Source organism: Ahaetulla prasina, chromosome 4 (genome assembly GCF_028640845.1).
Source record: "Ahaetulla prasina isolate Xishuangbanna chromosome 4, ASM2864084v1, whole genome shotgun sequence".
Classification (NCBI taxonomy): domain Eukaryota; kingdom Metazoa; phylum Chordata; class Lepidosauria; order Squamata; family Colubridae; genus Ahaetulla; species Ahaetulla prasina.
In genome coordinates this window covers 115,308,334-115,334,649 of record NC_080542.1, presented here as the reverse complement: position 1 = coordinate 115,334,649, position 26,316 = coordinate 115,308,334, and the positions used below count along the sequence as shown (strand labels likewise).

General features: G+C 37.9%; 1 protein-coding gene across 1 annotated transcript in view; it reads left to right on the top strand.

The window, feature by feature from the left end:
• PPP1R9A (protein phosphatase 1 regulatory subunit 9A) overlaps positions 1-26,316 on the top strand; it is a 175,931-nt gene that overhangs the window by 79,414 nt on the left and 70,201 nt on the right. Inside the window, exon 3 of the mRNA XM_058180091.1 lies at positions 11,255-12,893. Coding sequence (XP_058036074.1) covers positions 11,502-12,893 — 1,392 coding nt within the window. The 5' untranslated portion in view covers positions 11,255-11,501. The remainder of the gene's footprint in view (positions 1-11,254; positions 12,894-26,316) is intronic.

Below are 26,316 nucleotides of genomic sequence, written 5' to 3'. Positions count from 1 at the left end.
TATCATTTCCTCTTTTTGTTTTGCAAAGTTTTCATTCATCTCTTGCTTTAAATTCTGCATTTCAGATGTCAGTTTCAATGTCAAATTATCTATACGCCTGATAGTCCTGCTATTTTTCCCCAATTTTATTTAAAGCTGCAGCAAGTTGCTGCGTTTCTGAAAGTTGTTGAGTCATTTTGAAAAAAACCAAAAAATTTCCCAAACTAGGATTCCAAACCAATTTTACAGAGGGTCTTAGTGAAGATCAAAGGACGACTGTCTTTTAATTGAAGCGAAGCGGCTTATTTGCACTGTTATCTCTCAAGTTCAAGGATACACCACAAAGAAACACAAAACTTCACAGCTAACATTAATCAGCGCCATTTTTCCTCCACGTCAGCAAAGCAGAAAGGAAGACAAACCAACTTAAACGAAGCAAAATCCTTTTTTTTCCCTGTAATATAAACAAGCTATTAATTTGCTCTCAAGAGAAAAAAAAATAAAGAAAAAATTAGCTCAGTAAAATCCTCTTACTGCCAAACAATCCAATAAAAAGTCAGTTTCTCTTCTCTTCAATTAAATTCTTCTTGGCTGAACTTCCGGAAGGCTCAAAAAAAAAAAAATTCAGTCCTTAATATTCACTCCTTAGCCTCAGCAATAGAAAAAATTTTTTTAACACAGAACAAGATAGTTAATTTTGGAAAAACAAAACACAGCAATTTATTCCAACTTATCTTGTCTGCCGGCTCGGTCAACCCACGCTGTAGAAACTCCTTAATTCAAGCCGTTTCAGATGACCTACCAGTTTTAAATTCAATCTGCTGGGCTGTTAACACTTTCAGTTCATGATTTATTAACTTTCATCCATAACAGTGCATTCCAAACGGCATAAATTCTCATAAATCTTCATTAATAAGCCCTGTGAAGTGAAGGAAAGGTCCTTACCCCACCACGGTCATGGCCACGCCCCCGGGAGAACCGGTTGTTAACTTTCAGAGCAGTTTGGTGAACTGGTTGTTGGAAGAAATCATTAGGGCAGAGAACTGGTTGTTAAATTACTTGAACCCCACCACTGGCTTTAGAGCACTGCACACCAGAACAACTAGACACAAGAACAGCTTTTTCCGAAGGCCATCACTCTGCTAAACAAATAATTCCCTCAACACTGTCAAACTATTTATTAAATCTGCACTACTATTAATCTTCTCATCGTTCCCATCATCAATCTCCACTTATGACTGTATGACTGTAACTTTGTTGCTGGCAATCCTTATGATTTATATTGATATATTGACCATCATTTGAGTTGTAAATGTTGTACCTTGATGAAGGTATCTTTTCTTTTATGTGCACTGAGAGCATATGCACTAAGACAAATTCCTTGTGTGTCCAATCACACTTGGCCAATAAAAAATTCTATTTATTCTATTCTTATAGCTGCCCATTTTACCAAAAGGGCTCTAGGAGGTAAACACAAAGATAAAAATAAGAAAGTAATAAGAAGTGCTATGTTAAAAAAGGAACTTAGCCAATCAATATGGAAAGAAAACTGGAGACACCAATTTTACTGTTTCTTGGCTTTTCAATCTTAAAATAATTTGATAAACAGTGATAAACCTCAATCTTCCTTTTATATTTATATAATTTGAAATTTTTTGTTATTAAAAGTGTTGTAATTAAAAGAAACTTTTATGAAGAAATGTTGTAAGGTCCTTACTCACTCTTTAACAGTAGCTCATCAAATATTGGTTTGATTGTTCACTCCTTGGGGGCAAACATTTTCTCATGCTGCTTCTAGCCCACTTTTTCTTAAGAAACTACTTTTTCTTAAGTAAATTAAAGTCAATACCTGAAATAACTTTAAATTATTTTTAATTAAGCTTTTACTTTTAGAATTCTAAACTTAAGTACTTTTACTTAGAATTCTGAATATATAATGAGCTCATAAAATATATTAAAAATAAACAGGGAAATTAAGGATGGCTTTCACAGATGATCTGTTTCTTTGGAGAAAAAAGGAAGCTAGAATATAAAATGGTTTATTTTATGTAGTAAGATCCTCACAACACAATTATCTTAGCTTAATAATTCTTTGCCTAAATTAGTTCAAACCACAAACTAACTATAAGGCTGTTCACACAATTTATTAGGCTAAATGTGCAGTTTGTTAATTTGTGGTATTTTGTAAATATAACATGTTGAGTTAAACAAAGTTTACACCCTCACAAAAATAAATTTAAAAAAATATGAGAAATAGATAATTTACTCCTTTTTAAACCAAGATGAATTACTAAGTTGGTTTAAAAGTTTGCAAAGAAATAAGTACCATTATGTAGAATTGTGCTTACAGTATTCCTAGTACAAGAATGATCAAAACTCATGGTTTGAATTTAGATGGCCAGGTTAAACCACGTTTGGAAGTAAAGTTTGCTGTCATTCATCTGTGGCTTGACATTGATATTCACATGAATCACATTCACAAGTGATGGAAAGACAGAAGGAACAGCAAACCTTTTTTAATTTCACCACAAGGAGGCCTAAGAAATAGATGCACTTTTAACCAGATTCTTGTCCCTTATCCTTACCATAGTATTATGCTTAGTGTTTAATTGAAAAAAAAAATCTACTAGCTAGACAGTTGCAATGTAGGTTGAAATATAATTACAATTCACTTGTTACATTTTCATTACATGTTTACTTTACTGAGGATGCTAGGATAGATGATCAGGAGAATTTTTAAAAAAAACTAATAATTTCCGGCATTCAGAAACACCGAGTATTAATATCAGGGAATTATATGCCTACATTGCATATGCAATATACTGGAAATATTGTATACAATATGCACATTCAGAAGCACTACTTGCCAATAACTGGAGCTTATATATATGTATACTGTATTACATATGTATATTGGATGTATTATATGCAATATTAGCGTTCAAAAATACTATGTGCCCATAGCGATGGAAATACGTCTCAATAGCTCGGGATTGCAACCAGAGGGAGCCTCCATCTTACGTTTGCAGATGGGTTTTCCTTAGGTGGCAGATGACAAGCAGCTGCGAGATAGCCAGCCAGAAACTGGAGAAGTCCAGCACGGGGGCACTTCCAGGACAGGAGCCCTCCCACAGTCTCTTGCTGTTTTCAATTTATTTTTCAGCATCTCCGGTCAAGGCAAACGCTTTGCAATTAGCCTTGAATGCAAGATCTCCCAGATCTCCGCAGCTGCGTTCAGAATGAATGCACGTGCGTGGGAATGATTGAGGGGGCGGGGTGATTAGTAGCCAGAAGCTACTAAGAGGCCACGCTTAGCGTCCGAGTTCTTCAGCAGTAGCCGTTCGTTCCCGCTCGCTTCGGCAAGGCCCATTGGTATCGCTGGGCTCTTGCAGTGGGGACGGTGATAGGAGCAGCAGGGTGTTTTCTGTGCCTTCCCTTCTCTCACGGTAAGCAGACCATTGCGACGCGCTAGGTTAAACACCTGTCAGGCGTTCTTGGCTCAAGTGGAGGAGAGTAGCCGGGACTTCTCGGAGGTTTGTCAGGGCGCCTTCCCGGAGTTCCGTCTGCCGGCCCATCTCTTTTTTGGCTGACCGAGCGGCGGGAACCAGGGTTTCAGTCCAGTGTGGGAACTATCGGCAGTGTGCCTCTTCTGGTGTTGCGGAGTCGAGTCGGTGTAGCAACCGGGTAGGTGGCAGCTATTGTAACTGTGGTGCTGGGCGGCGCGGGGGGAACGGCGGCGGCGGCGGCGGCGGCCAGTGTTGGCGAGGGTGATTAAACGGGACGGCAGCTACCCCTAAAATAGAATAGAAAGCTAAAGCAGTTGATTTGCAACGCCCACACTCAGGGTACGGCGGCGTGAAGGAGCTGCCACGCTATGGTAATTTTTTTACGCCCAAAGTGAGCGTAGGGATAGAGGTCCCTGCTGCGCGACTCGCTTTTTTTTCCGACAACGCCCCCCCTCCCCAAAAGCAGACCGGCTGCGCGGGGGTTCTAGTGTCGCGCCAGCTTGTTCTTTTCCCTTGGACGGTTCCCTGCATTGCTTATCCAGAGGTGTTGCTGCTCCATCTCCTATTGCAAGGTGCTGCTCCGTTCGGCGTTTTCCGCCACGGGAGTTCAGCCTTTTACCTCACTTTCATCACGCGGAAGGGGTGGGCAGAGCGCGAGAAGCGAAGAAGAGAAAATGTTAATTTTTTTTCCATTGGCACATGGTTTCTAGCGAGCTAATTCCCCACCTCCGGGCCCCCGCAAGACTTCCTCTTTAGCGGGTTTCTTGCGCAAGCGGCACCAAAACGGCACGGTGATTTTTCGCTGCCTTGAGAGACCGAGCGGTTTTCTCCGCCTCCTCTCGTTATTTGCGGAGAGCCCTTCACCTTGTGGGCTTCTCCTTCCTTCCTTCTCTCTACCTGCCGTCACTCCTTTAAATAACGTCCCTTGGACGAACGGGAATGGAAGAAGGCCGTGCGGGAGCAGGGAAGATGTCGCGTTCCCAGAAGGGGGTTTAGAAACACGAGCAGCCACATCCAAACCTTGTCGGTGGATCGAGTCGTCAGTTCTAGATGCAATATGGGCGCGAGTTCTTTCTCAGCTCCCTCAGCTCTGAAAGGCTTCCTCACTTCTGAAGGAGCTCTAGGCAAGCGAGTGTACATGTGCACCTTCTCTAAGGGGGGATCTCAGATGTTGACGAAGTTGTAACCGCGGAGAAGGCGGAAACGGCACAAATGGGAGATTTTGCTCTCTTTATTATTGGTCATGTGCTGCTGCTCACTAAAGCTGGAAGCAACAACCATTTCCTCCTTTTGCCCATCCACCATGGCAAAGGCTGCCAACTGGCTCCCTGTTACCAGGGATGATTGTCAATGTTTGGCAAATGCAGTTGACCTCCTAATAATATTGAGACCCAAGTTGGGAAATTGAGATTGTCTGCTTCTCATTCTTAAAATGTTTCATGCTATTTCTGTGAACCTTTAACGGGTCTTTGTCATGCTGGCAAGACTACCAGGGGAACAGGCAAGTCTTTTCATATCAAATTATTATTATTATTATTATTTTGCTGATTCTGGGTTTCATTGTATTTGATTCTCACTCTTATCCCCAGATTTATTGAAGCCAGTGTTTAATTTGTGCATTTGCTGGTACATTGATTGGCATTCTAAAAACTGGTATTACTGCCTTAGTGTTAGTATTTCAAAGGATCCTGTCACTGATGGGTACATTTCACCATTTCTGTAAGAGAAAAATGAAGATATCTAATTATGTGTCACCACTTGGTGAAACCCTAGTACAGGAATAGTGCAGCAAAATACATTGTATATATGGTGTTTTCTGAGTTTGGTTATTATTTTTTGAAGACATTTTATTGTCGAACTAGGTAACATTGGTGCTAAGAGGGAGTGGGGCTTGCTTTTATTTTTGCATAATAGTGGCTTGCCCTGTCAATGTGGGTGGGAGTGTTGGTGGTGGTTTATTATTTAGGCTGTTATTAACTGGTAGCTTGTTTGTCTGAATTGGTTTCTTGATTTAATCAGAATAGAACCGGAGGGGACCTTAGAGGTCTTCTAGTCCAACCCCTGCTCATGCAAGAAACACTACCATTTCAGACAAGTAGCTGTCCAACCTTTTCTTAAAAATGTCAGGTGACGAAGCACTCGCAACATTTGTGGGTACTTCATCGCTGGAAGATTTTAAGAAAAAATCTACTTATTTAGGATCAATAAGTAAAATAAGCATTAAAATAAGTAAATAATCATTGTTCATTGATTGTTGTCTAGTGTTGATTGTTGGTCTAATTTTAATCTGGGTGTTAATCTTTGCTCATATGGGTTTATGTTGATTGCTACTGAGCACGCGTTTTGGTCTCTTTGCTTCCTTTTGGCGTTTTTATTGTCTCTTTTGAATGGTGTGTAGATGTTTATATCCACGTGCCTCTTGATGGTCAGGTTATCCAATTTCAAGCCTCCAGGAATTCTCTGGTGTTTTTTGGACTCTGCTTGATCTAGGATGCTCAAAGTTTCCTAATTGAAACATGGTTCAATCTGTCCATTTGTTTTGAAATTAACGAGCTTTTATCATTTCTTCTGACTGCTATTTGATGTTCATGGATTTGCTCTGCTAATCTCCTGCCTCTTTGTCTTTCATAGTGGCTGTTAACAATCCTTACATTGCACCTTGTATGTTGTTTTTTTCTTCTGGGCCTCCTGGGTCTTTTGGTTTACTTAAGATGTTTTGGAGGGCTTTAGTTGGTTTGTGTGCTGTGGTGATGCCATGTGGTTATAATAGTCTATTGATAGTTTCTGAAATATTTTTGATGAATGGCAAAATGTTATTCTTTTAACAGCTTCTATTGGTTGAGCTACGGAGCGGTCAGGTACTATTTGATAAAATTGTATAGATATCCATTTTGTTGGAAGATGTTGTATGTACACACACAAATACACAGAGTGTTTCCTTTATTTCCTGATGTTCAGGATTTCTGCAGTAGGTTTGTCTTGTCCAAGTAGTGTTTTTACACAGCTTCTCTTGTAGAAGGTTAGATTGTTATTTTGGCAGTGGACCACTTGATGTGGGTAGGTTTTTTTAAAAAAAATAAATAAACTTGTACTTCTAATTTGTACAAGTTCTCATCACTGCCTAGGCTGATGAGAATATCAAGGAAGGAGAATTCTTCTTCTTCTTCCCCTGTAAATTTTCTTTTGAAGATGTTGATAGTCATGTGTATTTTCTCTAGTTGGTCCTTTTTTAAGATATTTTCTTGACTTACAACAGTTCGTTTAGTGACTATTCAAAGTTACAAAGGGACTGAAAAAAGTGACATGACTGTTTTTCACACAACTGTTGCAGCACCCTCATGCTCCTATGATCAAAATGCAGAGGCTTGGCAACTGACTCATATTTATGATGGTTGCAGTGTCTGGAGGGAGTCATGGGATTGCTGTTTGTGATTTTTGACAAGCAAAATTAATGGGAAAGCTAGATTCATTCTGCAGTGATTCACTTAGTAACTCTGGGAGTCATAAAATGGAGCAAAATTCACTTAACAACTCTCTCGCTTAGCAACATAAATTTTGGGCTCAGTTGTGGTCATAAATAAGATTACTTGTATTGTGAGATGGTTGATGGTCAGAAGGTTGCAAAAGGGGATCAGGTAACTTTGGGACACAGCAACGGTCATATGTATAACTCACTTTGCAAGATCAAATCTGGGTCAGTCACTGGGACCAGAGATTTACTCTTCCGAGTTCAGACTCATGCTGGAGCCCTTCTTCATGGAGCCTATCTCTACTGGAATATGTGCTTTGGGCAGTTCTGTGAATCGTGTTTATGTGGTGTCTTCCTATTGGCAGACTGATGTGTTGATGGCTGCCGATTGGCTGTCGTTTCCTTGTGCTGCCAGGCCCTCCACTCCTAAGTACTTATAAGCTGATGGTAAATCAGCATTCCTGTCAACTGACAAGGGACCCGTTTCCCAGGCTTCAATCATTTCCCTGGCTATCTTTGTACCTGCAAAGCCAATTATCTTAATATCTGCAAATTAAATGTTATTCATTTCCATGTGAGGCTTTCAAAGAGTCTCACCTGACCTCATCTGACCACTCGCTTCTGCTCTTGCAATCTGGTGGTTAGCTTCCTCCCCATTTGTCCTACATAGTCCCAGGACTATGTAGATCCATACAGGGAACCTGGTATATTACATTAGAAGTATTTCTCACCTCCCAAAGATGCATGATTTGTCTTCAGTGAAGAGGAGCATGCAGTGCCCACTTCAGATGTCAGAAGCAGTCTTCTACTGCTTCTGAAATGTTTTTATGTATGGCAGGGTGTGCCATGCAGTAGGTATTTTACTTCTTTTTTTCTTTTTTTCCCTTTCATTTTGCGCAGATATCTTGTAATAAATGCTTGTGAGTGCCCATTCTGCTTGAATTGTTCGTGTAGGTACCTTCTCTCCAATTGTTTAGCTTGCTGGATATTACATGGGTTCTGAGCTGTGTCAGAACACTATATGGCAGGGTAAGAAAAATAGGTAGGTTCAGGGATCTGCAATAGGGTTGAAATGCTCCCAGTTCGGACCGGATCATTCGATCCGGTAGTGATGGTGGTGGGTGGTTCGGAGAACCAGTAGCAAAAATCCCTGCCCTCCCCCCCATGCGCAGCTGAGCCACGTGATCATCATCAGCCGAAGAGGTTGTAGAAAAAATGCTTTTAAAAGGCTCCTCTGACGATCCCAGCTAAGTTGCCTGATTGTCAGAGGCTTTTTTTCTTTTAAAGGCAAAAAAAAATGCTTTTAAAAGAAAAGAAAGGGCTCTGATGATCAGGGAACTCAGCTAGGATCATCAGAGGAGCCTTTTAAGAGCATTTTTTCCACAACTTCTTCTGCCAAAGAGGTTGTAGAAAAAATGCTTTTAAAAGTTAAAAAAAAAAGTTGGCCATGCCCACCCAGTCACATTATCCCTCCAAGCCACACCCACAGAACCAGTAGTAACAAATTTTACATTTCACCACTGGTCTGCAACCTTAAACACTCAAAAAGCCATTTGGGCTCCTTTCCCACAGAAAAGAAAGCATAGGGAGCCACAAAACCTGGGCGGGTGTAGCCAACTCAACTTCACTCACTTCCATGAGTCACATGACCCCCTAGCCACACTACCCAGATGGTCATTAGGGCAGAGAACCAACTGTTAAAAAACACCAGGAACTAATTTACCCTTTTGACATATCTCTCTCTCCTTCCCTCCCTCCCTCCTTCCTTCCCTCTCCTCTCTCCCCAACTTTCTGTATCTATTTCTCTCTGTATTGCTGCCCTGACTGCTTCTCCATCCTCCCACATCGTCCATACCTTCTCAGGCCAAGCGAGGAGTAACTGGGAGGGGACGGCGAGGGGCAGGGCCAGCCAGGAGTGGGATCACTCCACAGAGAGCCACAGCAGGGGCCCCAAAGAGTTGCATGTGGCTCCAGAGCCGCAGGTTGCTGACACCCAAGCTAGGGAAATTATTGAAGGCTGGCAATCGGGCTCCTTGTCAGTTAACAGGCATGCTGATTTACTGCCAGCTTATTAAGTACTTAAGAGTTGAGGGCCTGGCAGCACAAGCAAACAACAGCCAATCATCAGCCATCAACACATCAATCAGCCAATAGGAAGGCACCACATAAACACGACTCACAGAATTGCCCGAAGCACATATTCCAGTAGAGACAGGCTCACTGAAGATGGGCTCCAGCATGAGTCCGAATGCTCAGAAGAGTAACTCTCTGGTTCCAGTGACTGACCCAAATTCCATCATTATTCTTGGATACTTATATTTGCCTTTATTCATAAATCACTTTTTTCAATGTTGTAACAAAATTGTCACTAAACGAACTGCCGTAAGTGGAGGACTACCTGTACTGGAGCCATACATTAGTTCTATGTGTGGGAATGTTGTAGATTTCAGGGGTTCCATTATATCTCAGCTATGAATTCTGAAAGTGATTATCCCATGGAACTTTCTTTGATTTGTTGATATATTTTTCCATTAAACTGAAAGTATGTGGTCAGGCAAAAGTTGATAAAGTCTATGATTCTCAGTAATGCAATCCTGGTCTATTTAGTTAAGTAGGGTATATTGTGTTCTAGTGTTATCATGGATTTTTTTTGCTAGCTCTGGAAATACGGATGTGAAGAATGCTATGACATGAAATAAGACCATGATTTCATCTTTGTCTATGGTCAGGTCTTTGATTGTTTGGAGGCACTGTAATGGGGAGTTGATGGAGTGTTTATTTCCCTTTGTGAGGCATCTAAGCTTATTTGTTAGTTCTTCAACAATGTTGTAGATTGTGGTTACTGGTAGTGATATAATTGGCCAAAGAGGCATGCCTTTGGGGCATCCATAAAAGCATGGGAAGATGTGTCCACTGTTTTTCATTCACCACTATTGTTCTTTACCTTTCTTGGTGTGGTCACTGAGAGTTATCTTGAACTAGTTGTCTAGTTTCTGGGTTGAATTGGTGTTTATTAGGATGTGAGTTTCTTTGTCTTCTAATAATTCTTTGGTTTTTTGTATGTTTTGGTATTTGTCCATAATAGTTATGGTTTGACCTTTGTCTGATAGGATGATAATAGGTTGATCCTCCTCCAGGTTTTTAAAGGCTGCTTGTCCTCTGCTTTGGGTTTTTTCCCCCCCTCATCTCCTTTTGATCTGTGGTATGGTAGTTTTATGTTTTATGAGTTTCTGTGGGAATTCTGTGGTTCTAAATGCTGCTTCTAGGACTGGAAAGATTTCTAGATGATTAGTATCATATGTATTGGACTTGAAGCCTTTTTGTAGAAAACGGATTCTGCAATAGATAGTGGGCAGCTGGACCCGTTGATCATCCATTCAGGTTCCATTGCCTCTTTGGTTCTGGGATTTAGTTTCAGTAGTTTGGTTTCTAGCTCAGTTTTCCTTTTTCTGGCATGTCTCTGGGAAGTGTTTTCATTGGTCACTGTCAGTCTTTCAATGAGCTCTGGTATGATGGTATGTTGTAATTGGTAATTGTTTTATGCCCAGATGTAGTGTCAATACAAGAAAATATTTGTGTATAATATGATATTTATATAATAAATAAAATGCTTTTTATAATTATTTATAAAATAATATTTTATAAATATTTATATATTTTATTTATATATAAAATAACAAGCTATATAAAATAAATAGGGAAACAATCTGTGATAGAACATGTGACACCAATACAAATGAACTCGTAACACCAACACACATAAACTTGTAATTGTTGGATTTTTCTCAGAAATTTATTCCATGGTGTTATATGATATGGAAATGGACCTATTCACAGGATATCAAATGACTAACAGGGAAAAAAGAGAGTTTTAAACTTAATCTTCCATAGAATCTCTCTATTCCTTAATCTCAAGTATGGGACATGGTAATTATTCATTTGTGAGAGAAATACAGCTAAATTGTTTTCATCTTAATTTGAATATTCAAACTCTATCATTGTAGTTCAAAAGACACTGAGTCCTGATTTAAATATTATATATTCAGGGCTTATTTTAAAACAAGATTATCACTGTCATTAATGCTTTAAAGGTCTCTATTTTCTTTGAATTTTACCTTTTCTCCAAGAACCTAAGTATCAGTGGGATATTCAGAATGAATAAGGTGGAATTATAATCAGGTACATCATATGTATAACTGTTTCACTTTATTGCCAAGATTGCTACAAAAGAAATGTATAAATCACATAAATGGAAGCTACAAACCCAAGTATAAGTCAAAATCCTATTTTTGTATTGCAGGTTACACCAACTGTTTCTTTGGAACATCATCTGATTTTACATCTGGTTTTTTTCCACACCTGTTACTACAATCCATTTCTGGAAAATTATCTGCTGCCTATGAGTATGAGTTAGATAGAATCTCTCTTTTAAGTGCATTCTCAATTCTAACCAGACTTAGTTAAGTAGCTGTTATATATGTTGGTGTAACTTTCTGAAATTAGGTACCATTTATATATGTTGGTGTAACTTTCTGAAATTCATAAACATGAAGTCAGCGTGTTCAGAAGAAAAATTAGCCATCCGAAGTGCCTCTCCTCACAGGAATACTTATAGAGCTCACTTCCAAGCTCTGAAAAAGAATTTTGATGAAGAACAAGAAATAGTAGGAGCCACTTCTCAGGAAACGAGGGGAAGAAGTTATGGCTCTAATGTCAACAGGATTAAAAAGTTATTCATGCAAATGGGTACAGAGCCTAGTGAGAATGCTGAGGGAATGACAAAGGTCAGAGGCAGAAGTAGTCTACTATCATCTGAAGGAAGAAACAGACCTATAGAGATTGTGGAGAAAACTGATGGATCAATAGTACAGTTAGAAGCTTCTGTTTCAGAAAGGATTAGTAGATTTGATGCTCTGCATGATGAGTCTTCCAAATTTACTGAAACCAGGAAGGGGATTAAAAGAGATGAAACACAACCTTTCAAACACTCTTCCCCAAAGATGGAGAAAAAAGCCTCTGCTGATGAAATTGAATGGTATTTCTTTAAGTCCATCAAAGGAACTGCCCAAGAAGTTTCAATAGACAGTTCTAATTCAAAAGCAGAGACTGTTTCCTCAACTATGACTCAACTTTCAATGTTTAAAAACATTGAGTCACAAAAAGATGTAGTTGTTACAAAAAAAGAAAGCATTGAAGAGTTTACTTTAACTGGCCATTACCCTCTAAACCTGTCTGCAGTTAATAAAGATTTGTCTCCCACAGTTGGAAACCTTGATAGCTTTAGTCCATTACAAGATACCAGTTCTTGGTCTTTATCAAAAGAAAATACTAGTTCAGTATTTCTTGATATACTAACCCCTACTTTAGTTAATGAAAAGTCAGAAAACACTTCCCCTGCTTTAAAAACAAGTGAAATACAAATGGAAAGTGCCTCCTACTCTTCTTTTGTCCCCTCTGAAGCACTTGAACAAGAGATAGTAGTAGATACCCTTGAACAAGTAGTAGTAGTAGACAAACAGGATTTGGGTGAGACTAAGAATAAGGCAGAAACAGAAATTGAAGCATCCTCTTTGCAAAAAGAGCTATGGGATGTACCTGAAAAGATAGAAATTCCAGAAAACCCTTTCATTATTGATGACAACACTTTCCAGGTAGCTTCATTTACAGTTGAAGATAGAAGTGAAAGGGAAGTGCAAAAGGAACAAGATGGTTCTCAGGGCTCTTATGGATGTAGGCACACCAATTACACTGTCCACAAGATAGAATCAAGTTTTGCTTCTGATTGGGGGAATGCTGGAACTGAAGCGGCTAACCAAGAAGGTATTGATGATAACAGCTGTTACGTTCCTGACAAAGGATATATTGAAGTTAGTGGCTTATCAGAAGAAGAAGAAATCCCAGCAACCAGAAAAATTAAGTTTAGTACAGCTCCAATTAAGGTAGGTTTCACTAGCATATGTCTTTTATATGCATGCACATTTTTTATTTCAAGTTGGGTGCTTTTTCATAGTTGTTGTTTTGCTAATGAATGTTGATAATGGGAGATTTTGTCCATTTCCATTGAGTACTGGATATTTTGATAAAAAGTTTTCATTTAAATGAAACAAGTTCTGTGCTTTGATTCCCTTTGTTAAATGTTACTTTAGGGAGCATATAAGCCAATGTGTTTACCTATTCTGAAATTTACCTATTCTGCAAACAAAATGTTTACCTATTCTGCAATTTATTCAGGTTAAGTTTAAGACTATTAAGCCAATTTCTCTGTTATTTTTGTTATTAGCCTTCTAGTGGGGAATGAGGATGCAGAATTGCTAGCATAAAATATAAATATGCATAAAGAAAACCAACATTCAAAAGTGTAGAGAACTCAATCTAATCTATTGCAGGCATAGTAATCACTTTTATCTATTAAGAAATAATTGAAAGACATTTGACAACATGGTAAAAAGGTTAAATGAGGGCTGATGGAAAAGATAACCAAATATAATCAAAACAAGCCCTCTCAAACAATTGGAGCTTTATTCAGTAGTGAAAATACTAGGTTTTTCATCTGTGAAATGGTATGCTATGTGCTGGTTTTATAAATTCTTTATTTTAAAATGTTTTTAATGTTTATTTTTAACTTCTCTTAACCTCATGCTCAAGATTGGGTATATAGCAGTGATGGTTAACCTTTTTGGTGCTAAGTGCCCAAAGGGCGCACATGCATATTCGAATGCATGCACATGTGCCAGAACTCCAAAACGCAATGCGAGCGCCCCTGCGCATGTACCCCGCCCCCCGTGCTCTGTTTTGGCTTCCAGGTTGGTGCAGGAGGCTTTCCAGGAAAGCCTCTTGCACCAACCTGCACTCCCCATGCATGTGCCCCGTGCATGCGCACGCGTCTGCCATGCACACACATTCCACATGCACAGCAGAGACCCAAAGACGAGTTGGCCAGCGGGAGGCATGTGCGCATGTGCAGTGGAGCTGGGCTGGTGCGATGGTTGGCGTGCCCGCAGAGAGGGCTCTGCGTGCCACCTGTGTTATGCATGCCATAGGTTCGCCATCACGGGTATATAGCATTCCCTGCTACTTTCCTATCAATATAACAATAACTCTATGAGGCTGATTCATCTCATTGCTGAAATAATTTGAATTTGGGTTTCCATTCTCTTTGACCATTCTTGTTATTTTTAGAGAAGATGGAAGTGAGATGGTGCATCAAACTATAAAAATTTTTATTCTAGACTTTAAACACGCATCCAGGCACTGCTGGAAAATTCTGTGCTGCTAAACTACTTTCATTTAAAAGAAAACTGATGTTAAATATTTTTAGAGTCTTAATTCCCTATATTTAACAACTGTATTTTTATTATGTAAAAATAGCTTGCAATAAAGGCTAGTTATTATGATGTTAAAAAGATAAATATATAAGGGGAAAAAAGGTGGTATAAGGAGGAAAATACTGAAGAACAACAATATTTCTTTTTTTGCTTAGAATAATTACTTACAGCATATTTTGTTATTTTCCTTTATAGCTTGGATTCAGTTTTCCCAGTTTACTTATGAAATTGTCAGGATGACTATTACATGTTTATTTTTAATTTTAAAGTATTATAAATTCTGATAGTCCCACAAAACTGTTTTTTGTCTTATTAAAAAATATCCCATTTATTATTATACCTTAGGTATATTATGTTACCTTACCTAGTAAGGTATACTTTAATATTTAGAGCAAGACTTTTCAAAATTTGTCAATTTTAAGATATATATGGATTTCAGCTCCATATATCTATGTGCTATAGTAGCATGCTATACTACTAGAATATTTGTTTTCAGTGTGTCTGATAATATAGAAATCTTAAGTTTAGAACCATTAATCAGGTGTCTGGATGCAAACAGATTTTAGGATGGCTGAAATGTTGACATCATAATTTATTATGCTTATATACCCCTTCCCCATAAATGTATAATAAATGATTTGCAATTTTTCTCAGGAACCACCTATATAGTAGTCAGTCTATTCACTGCACAAAAAACTCTACGCGTTTACTGTGCACATGCCCATCATTTTTGGATTTGTTTAACTAGAGACAAATAATTCTTAAGACACATTCCTTATTGAATAAAGTTTTTGAAAATATATTGCCTGGATTGCTACTGCTGAGACTAGAACTAGATTTAAGTACAGATGATTCTCATTCACAACCACTTGTTAATTTACCATTCCAAATTACAATGGGAATCAATGAGTTATGTCAGGTGCTTAATGTTCTGGCTGTCACAGCCTCCACATACATATTTGCAATCCTGGCACTTAGCAACTGGCCTTGGTTTGTGTCCACAAACATTACAAAGTCAGTAGAGAAGTCGATAGGAAGTTCCAGTCATGTAGTTCTCACTTAATAACCCACAGTTATTTGCTTAGTGACATTAACTGGGGACTGGCAAAAGTGCTATTGCTAAGCAGCATGGTTGCGTTTTTCAACCATATCACTTAGTGATGGAAATCCAATCTCAGTTACAATCACTAAGCAAGCATCGCCTGTAGAGTTCGAAAAGGCTTTATGAGTAAATAATAAATATCTAATGCTTCAAGGATGTTGAGTATTCATGAACTGTTTGGTTATTAAAACTTTAGCGAAAGATTAAAAACTGGGTAACCAATACCGCATTTGCAGTATCTCTTAGTTGAAGGATTGTATATTAGTATGTTCTGAGTTAGTTTGCTTTGAAGTAGGATGCTATAGTTTAGCTATAGGAGTTATAGGGTTATCCTTAGACTGAGCAAAGACTGAGCTGAAGCAGGTTGTGTAAATAATACAGAAGAGGTATTAAAAGGAAATTATAAATGGTGTGAGAATCAGTATGACCTGAGTATAACTCATAAAATCATCTGCTACAATGTCCTTCCTGTCGAAGACTACTTCAGCTTCAATCACAACAATGCATGAGCACACAATAGATTTAAATTAAAGTGAACCGCTCCGATCTTGATTGTAGAAAATGTGACTTCAGTAACAGAGTTATTAATGCCTGGAATGCACTACCTGACTCTGTGATCTCTTTCCAAAATCTCCAAAGCTTTAACCAAAGACTATCTACTATTGACCTCACCCCATTCCTAAGAGGTCTGTAAGGGGCATGCATAAGAGCACCAGCATGCCTACCGTTCCTGTCCTAATGTTCCTTTGGTTGTACCCAATTCGTATGGTTATTTCATGCTTATACTTATATATATTGTTGTGTTTGACAAATAAAATTAAAAAATAAATAAAATGCTGAAAAGCAATAAGGCTGCAAATGTAAGTGGCGCCAAGTTAAATATGGTTTGGAGGAGCTGTAGGATTTATTTTTTAATGTGTGTTCAAAGGCTGCACCTGTGCCCAACAATTGGTATCAGGCTGTTACTTCCCACATATAAAGGGAAGATAGCAAAAATACCTGCAAAATCTACAGGGCAATTAGTTTAAGTATGCCTGGGAATATCTTTGGCAGAATTCTGAAGGAGCATGAGAAGCAAAAATAAATAAATTTTTGTCTAGTGCAGCTTCATGCCATGAAGGAAGGTAATCCATTCTTTCCCTGTTAACAGTTCACTGTAAGTATGGAAATGTATGAGAAAAATCTGAGAAAGATTTTGAGAAAATGAATAGTTTCTTATCAACTTTGTTCATTAATACTGAAAAATGATTTGGTAATGTGAAAAAAGTACATATATTTCCCTATGTCACTTGTTCTAATTTTTTTTTAAGTCTAATACATTAGTTGGATTTCCACCCCTGTATTAATATGATTTTTAAAAAATTATGTATTAGCTTCTTAAATATTAGGAAACAAAAATGCTTTTAATTATAGCAAGAAGAAAAGCCAATATAATTCTCTTAAAGCTTTTAATGGCATTTAATATTTACTTGAAATTATTTAATAGGTTACAGGTATTTGACTTGCACTCAGTTAAAAGGATTAAGATAGACAAGGGATATAAAAGATGAAAAAATATGTCCTTTTGCAGTGGGAAGTTTGCAATGCAAAGTGGTAAAAATAGCTCTGTTGTGACTGCACTTGTAACCGGACTAAATCATTTCCTATTCAATTCCCTATTATTAAGTACTTCATTTGAGAGCTGACTTTACCATATGAATTGTCTAAATATACTTAGCTGCAGGGTTCTTCATCATACTTAATTACTGCATTCGATGCAGTACAGATTCATGTTTTTATACTCTACCAACAACGTTGTGTACATACAATAACAAAAATGCCAGTTACTCAGCTGGATTTCAGTTCTTGTCCATGTATATAACATAAAACAATAAGCCAGTATCCCAGAGAATACTAGCATATTGTTCAAGAGCAATACTAGTATATTGTTCAAGAGTATATTCCCTTGGTGAATAGTGTCCAATTCCTCACACTTAGTTTTCTCTGTGAGCAGATGCATTAATTAGGAATATACCAAGAGCAAAAAGCTTAACACTATAATCAGATTTAAGTTTTTAAAAAATTAGTCACACCCTTAAAAGTCAGTTTATGCAGTTGGTATTTGTACTTTTGGTGAGAGGAGCCTTCTGGTTGTTGTGGGTCCCATCCCCTCAATGCTAATTAGAGTGAATATAAAGAGACTAGGAGAGAAATAACTAAAATGGTTGCAGAATCTGGGTTCTGCTTCTAACTAAACTCTCACGTCATAGAAGAAAACTTATGCCCATCAGATTTATTCTTTCCAGTTTCTCTTTGCAACCCTAGAATTAAACACCCTGCATTCGGTTGTGCTAAGCCTTAAAGTGACTAATGTTAGTTATTAATGATGAGATTCTGGTTTAGCATGTTTATTCCAGTTAATTATGGTTTATTCAATGAATATAGTTAAGCAAATAACTTAGCTTACTATCAACTATTGATAGACATCCTGTATATTTATAATTACTTTCAATTCCAAGTACCCGCACTTCCATTATCTTCCTCTTTTCTCATCCCATCAAGAGGATTGATAAAGGAAAAATCTGGCTATTTCTAGTAATCCATCTGCAACTATTGGTAGTCATGCTTATTGACTAGTAATAACCCTAATGAAAGCCATTATTAAAAATATTCACAGTGTTGTTTTGAAATGGATTGTCTTGGCCAGCAATTGTTGGGAGTTGAACTTGCCCTCATGTGGAGGCAATCTCTGTTGCAATTAAAATTGCAATTCTGTGTATCCATACTAACAAATCTTTTGAAAACAGTGAGACTTCTGACTGAATGGGCATATACCTCTACAGGTCTCCTGCGTGAGCTGGGGGTTGGACTAGATGACCTCCAAGATTCCTTCCAACCATGTTACTGTTACTGTATATGTTTCCAGTATGAAGTTCCAATATGAGATTCTATCCTAATTAAACGGCATGGTTCTATGAAAATTCAATTTGTTTTAGCTGAACCACTCTTTTGATTTATTTATTATTTATTTATTTATTTATTCATATTTATATACCGCCCTATCTCCCTAAGGACTCAGGGCGGTTCACAGGCAAAATAAAAATACATATAGGATACAAAATAAAACATCAGATTAAAAAACTTATTCAACATAGCCCAATAGTTAAAAATAACAATATACACAATAAAACCCAGTTAAAACCCATATAAATTTAAAACCTAGTCCAGTCCTGCGCAAATGAATAAATATGTTTTAAGCTCACGGCGGAAGGTTCGGAGGTCCGGAAGTTGACGAAGTCCTGGGGGGAGTTCGCCTGGGTGTCGCCAGACGGCACTGTCTGGCTGACGGCACCCTGAGGAGTCCCTCTCTGTGAGAGCACACGGGTCGGTGAGAGGTATTCGGTAGCAGCAGGCGGTCCCGTAGGTAGCCCGGCCCTATGCCATGGAGCGCTTTGAAGATCATTACCAAAACCTTGAAGCACACCCGGAAGGCCACAGGCAGCCAGTGCAGTCTGCGCAGGAGAGGTGTTACATGGGCACCCCGAGGGGCTCCCTCTATCACCCACGCAGCTGCATTCTGGACTAACTGAAGCCTCCGGGTGCCCCTCAAGGGGAGCCCCATGTAGAGAGCATTGCAGTAATCCAGACGAGACGTCACGTTAAATCATGAAAACAAATAATCCAATCGAGCCAATGCTTCAATTTGATTTGGGTGCCTCTTAATGAGTTTATTTTTACATATGTGTAGCCACTTGTTCCTGAACGATCTATTTAAGCGGATTCCTATTATCCCATTCTGATTGAAATCACATTTTCATCAGATCTTGAATAACTGGCACCTCTCCTGTAATTCAGTGTAGAGATTTAGTCTGAGGTACTTTTGTTAGATTTAGCTTTCAGAGTACTTTGAGTGGGCTATACCAGCTTCTGAAATATTCGACACTTCTGCTAATTTGTGGATCAGAAGAAGGCTGAGACATACTTGAAAATACTGTTTATTATTGGAGACACGATCTGCATAAATATACATGAGCTCAAGAATGCATGAATTACGGAGATGCATCATTGGAGATATTTAAATTTTGTGTTGGAACTTTTTCTCACGTTCTTTTTGGTGGGTACTTAAAAGAATTAGTTGTTTCTAAAATATCTTTGAATTACTAGATATATTTTAGTTGTTAAAATATCTAAGTGATTAGAAATTCTGTTTCCAATGATTGTTTCTAATCATTATTCCATCAAATAAATGCCAGTCATTTCAATTATACCAGCGAAGCAATATAGAATAGAATAACAGAGTTGGAATGGACCTTGGAGGTCTTCTAGTCCAGCCCCCTGCCCAGGCAGGAATCCCTACACCACTTCAGACAAATTGTTATCCAACATCATCTTAAAAATTTCCAGTGTTTAAGCATTCACAATTTCTGCAGGCAAGTTGTTCCACTGATTAATTGTTTTAATTGTCAGGGAATTTCTTTCTTTGATTAGTGTCCACCTATTGCTTCTTGTTCTACCCTCAGGTGCTTTGGAGAATAGTTTGACTCTCTCTTCTTAGTGGCAACCCATGATATATTGGGACAATGCTATCATATCTCCCCTAGTCCTTTTCATTAAACTGAACATACCCAGTTCCTGCAACTGTTCTTCCTATGTTTTAGCCTCCAGTCCAGGGGTGAAATGTAAAATTTGTTACTACTGGTTCTGTGGGCATGGCTTGCTGGGGGGGTGTAATGTGACTGGGTGGGCATTACCAACTTTTTTTTTTTTTACTTTTAAAAGCATTTTTTCTACAACCGCTTTGAGTGAAGAGCTTGTAGAAAAAAATGCTTTGAAAGGGTTCTGATGATCCCAGCTGGGTTGCCTAATCTGCCGAAGAGGTTGTAGAAAAAATGCTTCGAAAAGGTTGACAATCCCAGCTGAGCCATGCAATCATCAGAGGCTTTTTTTTAACTTTTAAAAGTATTTTTTTGGCCGAAGAAAAAATGCTTTTAAAAGTAAAAAAAACCAGGGGTTAGGCACAGGTTATCTAGTCATATAGAAACTGAGTTCCGTGATTTTTTCAACTATTTGTCTATCAGTCTAAGATGAAAATTTCTGGTTTCAGTTATGTGTTAATCTTTAAAATTCTATGAAATAGGGCATTTGAATCCCAAATCACCTAGTTTTTCTGCATATCACCAGGCATAGTAAAATAACTCTTTATATTGTCCCTATTTCCAACATAAATTTCATACATTTTAGACAAATTTTCTTGAGCCATATACCAACCGTTATCATTTAATAATTTTAATTTATAGCATGTAAATTTCCCACTGTTCCATTAATATCTCCAAAGTTCTTAACTCATTTTATCATACAGTTCTTTACTTATTCTTGTTCAGTTTCAAATTTTAATAAATTTTGTATCTTTTAGCAATTTCCTCATTTGTACAGATATTTGATTTGCAACAGTTCATTTAGTGACTGTTCAAAGTTACAATGGCACTGGAAAAAGCAACTGTTTTTCACATTTAGGAGCATTGCAGCATCCCCATGGTCACGTGATAAAGATTTAGACACTTGGCAACTGACTCATATTTATGACGGTTGCAGTGTCCTCAGGTCATGTGATCCGCTTTTGTGACCTCCTGACAAATGGAGTCCATGGGGAAGCGTGATCCACTTTACAACTCTGTTACTAACTTAATAACTGCAGTGCAGAGATGGGTTTCAGCAGGTTCTGACCAGTTCTGGAGAACCGGTAGCAGAAATTTTGAGTAGTTCAGAGAACTGGTAGTAAAAATTTTGACTGGCCACGCCCCCATCTATTCTCTGCCTCCCAAGTCCCAGCTGATCGAGAGGAAATGGGGATTTTGGAAAAATTTGGATTTTGGAGTACAAAATCCTTTCCTTGGATTGGAGAGGGAATGGAGATGTTACAGTATCTTTCCCCTGCCACACCCACCAAGCCATGCCAAACCCACAGAACCAGCAGTAAAGAAAACCACCACTGCTGCAGTGATTCATTTAGCAACTGTGGCAAGAAAAGTCATAAAATGAGGCAAAATTCACGTAACTGCCTTGCTTAGCAACATAAATTCTGGGGTCAGTTGTAGTTGTAAATTGAGGACTACCTGTACATAATTCAACTTCAAATTCTGTCTTCTGTTGCTCAGTTCCAAATGCCAGCAGACAAATGTCATATTATTTACCTTAAATATTTCTTTTAACTGTGCATAAGAAAACCATTAAATACTAAATCCTCTGCAGCCAAATCCCTCTGTGGTATGCCAAAAGGAATTTTTTACCCTAAGAGTTTCCATAGCAAATAACTTGTACTGTAACATGAATGCAAGACTACTACTAATCATAAAAGCTCATTAGGTAACCTAATTTTACCTTACTGCCAATAGGAGTGTATCCTTAACTTCACCTTATGCCAATGGAAATGTTATTAAAGCAAATTCAATTTAACAACAGGGGGAGGGAAAGGTTGAATAATTTGATTAATCAATTTATTAATACTTAAAACCCCCTCGCCTTCCACATTTTTGCAAGAAATCATGTTCAGAAATACATGATCGCTGCTTTTTTTAAAAAATTTTTTTGTTGTTTTCCTAAAGTGATTGCATTATTTATGCTCTACCTCACTAAAACTGACATGACATAAATTATTTTAAGGATGATGTCATAAATGTTACAAATTGCTTTTAAATTACTGTAGAAAGTACTGCAATAAATTTCAAATAATTAAGCCTTATACAAACATGCATTGTTCTATTTAGAAATATGTGGATGTGTAGATGCTAACTAATAGTGCACAAGCATTCTTGAACGTAGATTTTTCTTACTTTAAGAATATAAGCTAAGAAATTGAATCTCTTGCTTCATATTTCCTAGAGAATTACAATTAAATATTTTAACAGTATTCAGTATAACAGTATTCAGTGTAGGAAAATTCTTTCTAATAGTATTCCTGTCAGGATGCAAGAATAGCTTTTGAGAACTTCCTTCTTTTTTTGAGATAAACTAAATAGTTTTCATTCAGTTTGTTTACAGTTACAATATTGGCAAAAAAAAAAAAAAAAGTAACTGCAACTAATGCCCAGATTTGCAATATTCACAGCATCTTCTCAGTCATTTGTTCACCATTTAGTCAGTATGCATTGTGGTATGTAAAATCATAAGCGCAGTTGTGGTTGCAAGCTATTCCAATTAGCAACCACTTAACTATTGAGTTGCATTCAATAAAACAGAACTCCCTGTACTTTACTGAGATAGGCTACAATAACATGTTTTTTTCAAGTACTATCCTCCCTCCTTATACCCCAGTGAACCAGGCAGTTGTGTGCTTGAGTTGCTTCCAAATACTATGCAATTCCCCAGAACCGAAAGAATACTTCAGCCCCCTTTGCCTAATTAGTGCTTATCATAGATTTTTGTTAATCATCATTCTCATTGTCTATACTATTTTCCCTGTTATTTTCAGTTTCCCCTCCCATTTGCACAGAAAGGCTCAGGTAGAAGCCATTGGAACAAACTTCTGATTCATGATTTTGTTCCTCTGCCTAAGCAAGTCCTATAACACAGCTAAACATTTCTCTCTACCCCTTTCTGCTACTCTGTGTATCAGTAGTGGGATTCAAATCCTGTCGCTACCAGTTTGCTTGTGGGCAGGCGCACACTTGTGTGCATGTACAACGTTTCTGCACAGGTGCACAACGCTTCTGTACATGCACAGAGACATCCGAGTGGGTGGGTAGAGTCTCCCGTTGCTGCCGCTACAGGTTCATCCGATTCAGAGCGAACCGGTAACAACCCACCACTGCTGTGTATCCTGTTCTGCCAGTCTTGTAGCCTAGTAATAGATAGAATAAGAAATCTTATTCAGATTCTATGTCCAAAAATGTCCTTTGCTGGGAAATGCATCTTCATCCTGGGTTGTACAAACATTTTACAGAGGTGGCAGATTACATAGTTGAGTTTTCCTGGGAGTAGCAGACAAAACTGTTAAACAGGTTGCAGGGCTCTGTCTGTTGCATTTTTTCATCATTGCTCTGAGTCTAGGTAGCCTTCCAATATATGAGGTACTCCAAATATTTCCCTTATGTGTGGAGTCCAGAATAGCCTCCACTTCATACTCTTCTTACCCATCCACCAACATAAAAGGAAGATAGAGCTGTGTTAATCTGTAGGTTGCAGTCAGATGCATTGCAACAATAGCCCAGCTTTTAGCCTTTGTCAGTCTTTATCATTGACTTTTTGAGAGTCTGGGTGAATAAATTCTTGTGCCATGGTATAATCTGTGAAATTAGTAGATCCTGAGTCTACAACAGCAGAGAGTTGTGCTTTTCTACTTGAGTAAAAGAGTAACAGGAACAATAATGTGTGCCTGCCTACTGTTGGTTACAGGTAATCCTTACATAACTATTCATTCATAGACTGTTCAAAATTACAACTGTGCTGAGCAAAGGGACTTCTGACACATGCCTCAAGTCATGGCTATTGCACGGTCCCTGCGATTGTGTGCTGAGCATTTGGCAACCTATTTACACTATTGGGAATTTCCTCCACGTCTATGCGCAGTGCTGGCTAAAGAAGAAGAAAAAAAGATATTTAGATCTTCGTGATCTGAGTTTCTTTTTTCCAGTCCTCTACTGGACTTTGTAGAACACCAAGGCAGTAGTGGTAGGGGTGAGTGAACTTTGTCACTGGAGTGGAGGAAAATAACCTTGGATCACAAAAACCTGATCTTATTTTCTCCAGTGCTGGAGTTTGAAAAATACATCGAAGGGAGAAATTCTGGTGCTGGGCTTGTGGAAAAAAAGCTCAGTTCACAAAGTGAAGACAGGGTGTAAAATATTTCCCTTTTATTTTTGCTATCTTATCTCTTTCATCTGCTGCCTATTTATCACACAATATTAAAACATTTTTTCTAAATTTTCTGAAGTGCCTTGTCTCACCAATATAGTTCATAGCCTGCGAGCAAATTCTTCTCTAAATTGGTCAGTCAGGGCAAATATTTCTCACATATCTGGCTAATAATCCTTTATTTTTCTTAAGTTCACATTCATTACTCCCTGCACTGGAGTTCTGTTGTTACACTTTTCCCATTTCCCCTCATATCTTTTCACTTCTTCCTTCATACCTACCTTTGTACCAAATTGAAAATATCTATTCCAGTCAAACAATTATTTGCTTCCAAGAATATTAAACAGCTAATACAACAATTTTATTAGGGAATTGTGCATCTGCTTTGTATCTTTCATCTTGAAATAGAAGAAATAGCTCTCTCAGCTTGGTTGTTTTCTTGTAGACATTTCATTACGCAAACTAGGGAACATCAACAGCACTGTTGATGATATCTAGTTGGGTAATGAAACATCTGCAAGAAAACTGCCAACCTCAAAGAGCACCATGGTCCCCTCATTTCAACCCCGTGCTACAAATATTCTCCATTATTGCAAAGACATAGGTATTAAGTAAGGGGTTCTAACTGGATGATCAGATCACTGATCACAGCCCATATTGGTTGGATTTTAAAAAGGCTTGGTGTGAAACAGCATCTAAAGGGCTTCCTATCTGCCTTCATACCAAATTGAAAATATATGTTCCAGTCAAACTATTATTCACTATTATTCACTACCTGTAATATTTTATTTTAAGCAGCTAATGCAACAATTTTATTAGGGAATTGTGCTTAATTCCTAAGTCTTGGCCTATTATTTAATTTTCATTCTTTCCTGCTTTTCAGGTACTTCTGCAGTGCTTTCATTATTCTTCTTAGCAAATATAAAACAAGCATCGGTAACTTACCTTCTTCCAAATATTGTTGAAATACAACCCAAAACTCTTGTAGCTAGTGCAGTTAACATAGAAGGATCTTGGGAAATTGGCCAGCTTTCTATTGCTGTTCTAAATGATTCTATAATATTTAATTAGAAAATAGAAGTTCTATTAGGGAGGTTTTGTTTTGAAAGAGAAGCTTAAAAATGGAAGCCACAAATGAAAGTGGATTCTTGCTAAATGAGACCAACAATCTAGATGTGAACTTTTAACTTTCTCTTCCTAGATTCTTTGATTTAGATGTCAGATCATGTCACATCGGATGAGAAACTCCAAAGATACTGACTCAGAACATTAGTCAGGAATCATATGTAAATCTATATATAGAAACATGAGTCATCACTTTTTTACATTAATGCAACTGAGTAAAAATACTCAGTTCCAATATATAACAAAATATATTAGAAAAACAAATTAGATGAGATTTATAAATTAGAAATAAACCAAAGATTGACAAAAAAATATCATTAGATAGCCTAGATGTTGCTTCCATGGATCTCTGAACCCCTTTTCAAAAAAAAATATTTTTTTTTAAGTACAGCTTGAATACTGCAAATTTGGAACAGAGAATATGGGACAATTTGAACCAAGGTAGTCAAACCTTGTAGAAAATAGAGTGGCTGGCATTCAGATAGAGTGTGAAAATATAAACCAACATCATCATCTGATTAGTTGCAATGTTAATCTTTTGGTACATAACATGGAACCTATATGACTTGTGGTAAGACTTCGATGGTGAGAGTCTAACTATCCTTGTTTTCTTAAACCTCAGCAGCTTTTTGATACGCTGTTGAACATAGGTGTTTTTTAAAAAATTCCTATAAATATTGGAACTTCACTTTAATGATGATTCCAATCTTCTTAGGTTGGAGTTTTCAGTCAGTTGTCAGGCTCTCAAGTGTCCCATCTTAACCTCTTATTGTGTTTAATACCTATATGAAAAAACTGGGAGACTGAACCCAAGCAAAACGAGAGTAGCTGATCATTCATTACCACCTCTGATATTCAGTGGAGTGGTGGTCTCTATGAAGTGCAAGCTTATCACAAGAGTTGTCTTGTACTCAGAGCTGCAGCAGGAACAGTTGGTAAAGAATATGGCCAGGGGTCTTTGCCAGCTTAGGTTGATGTAGC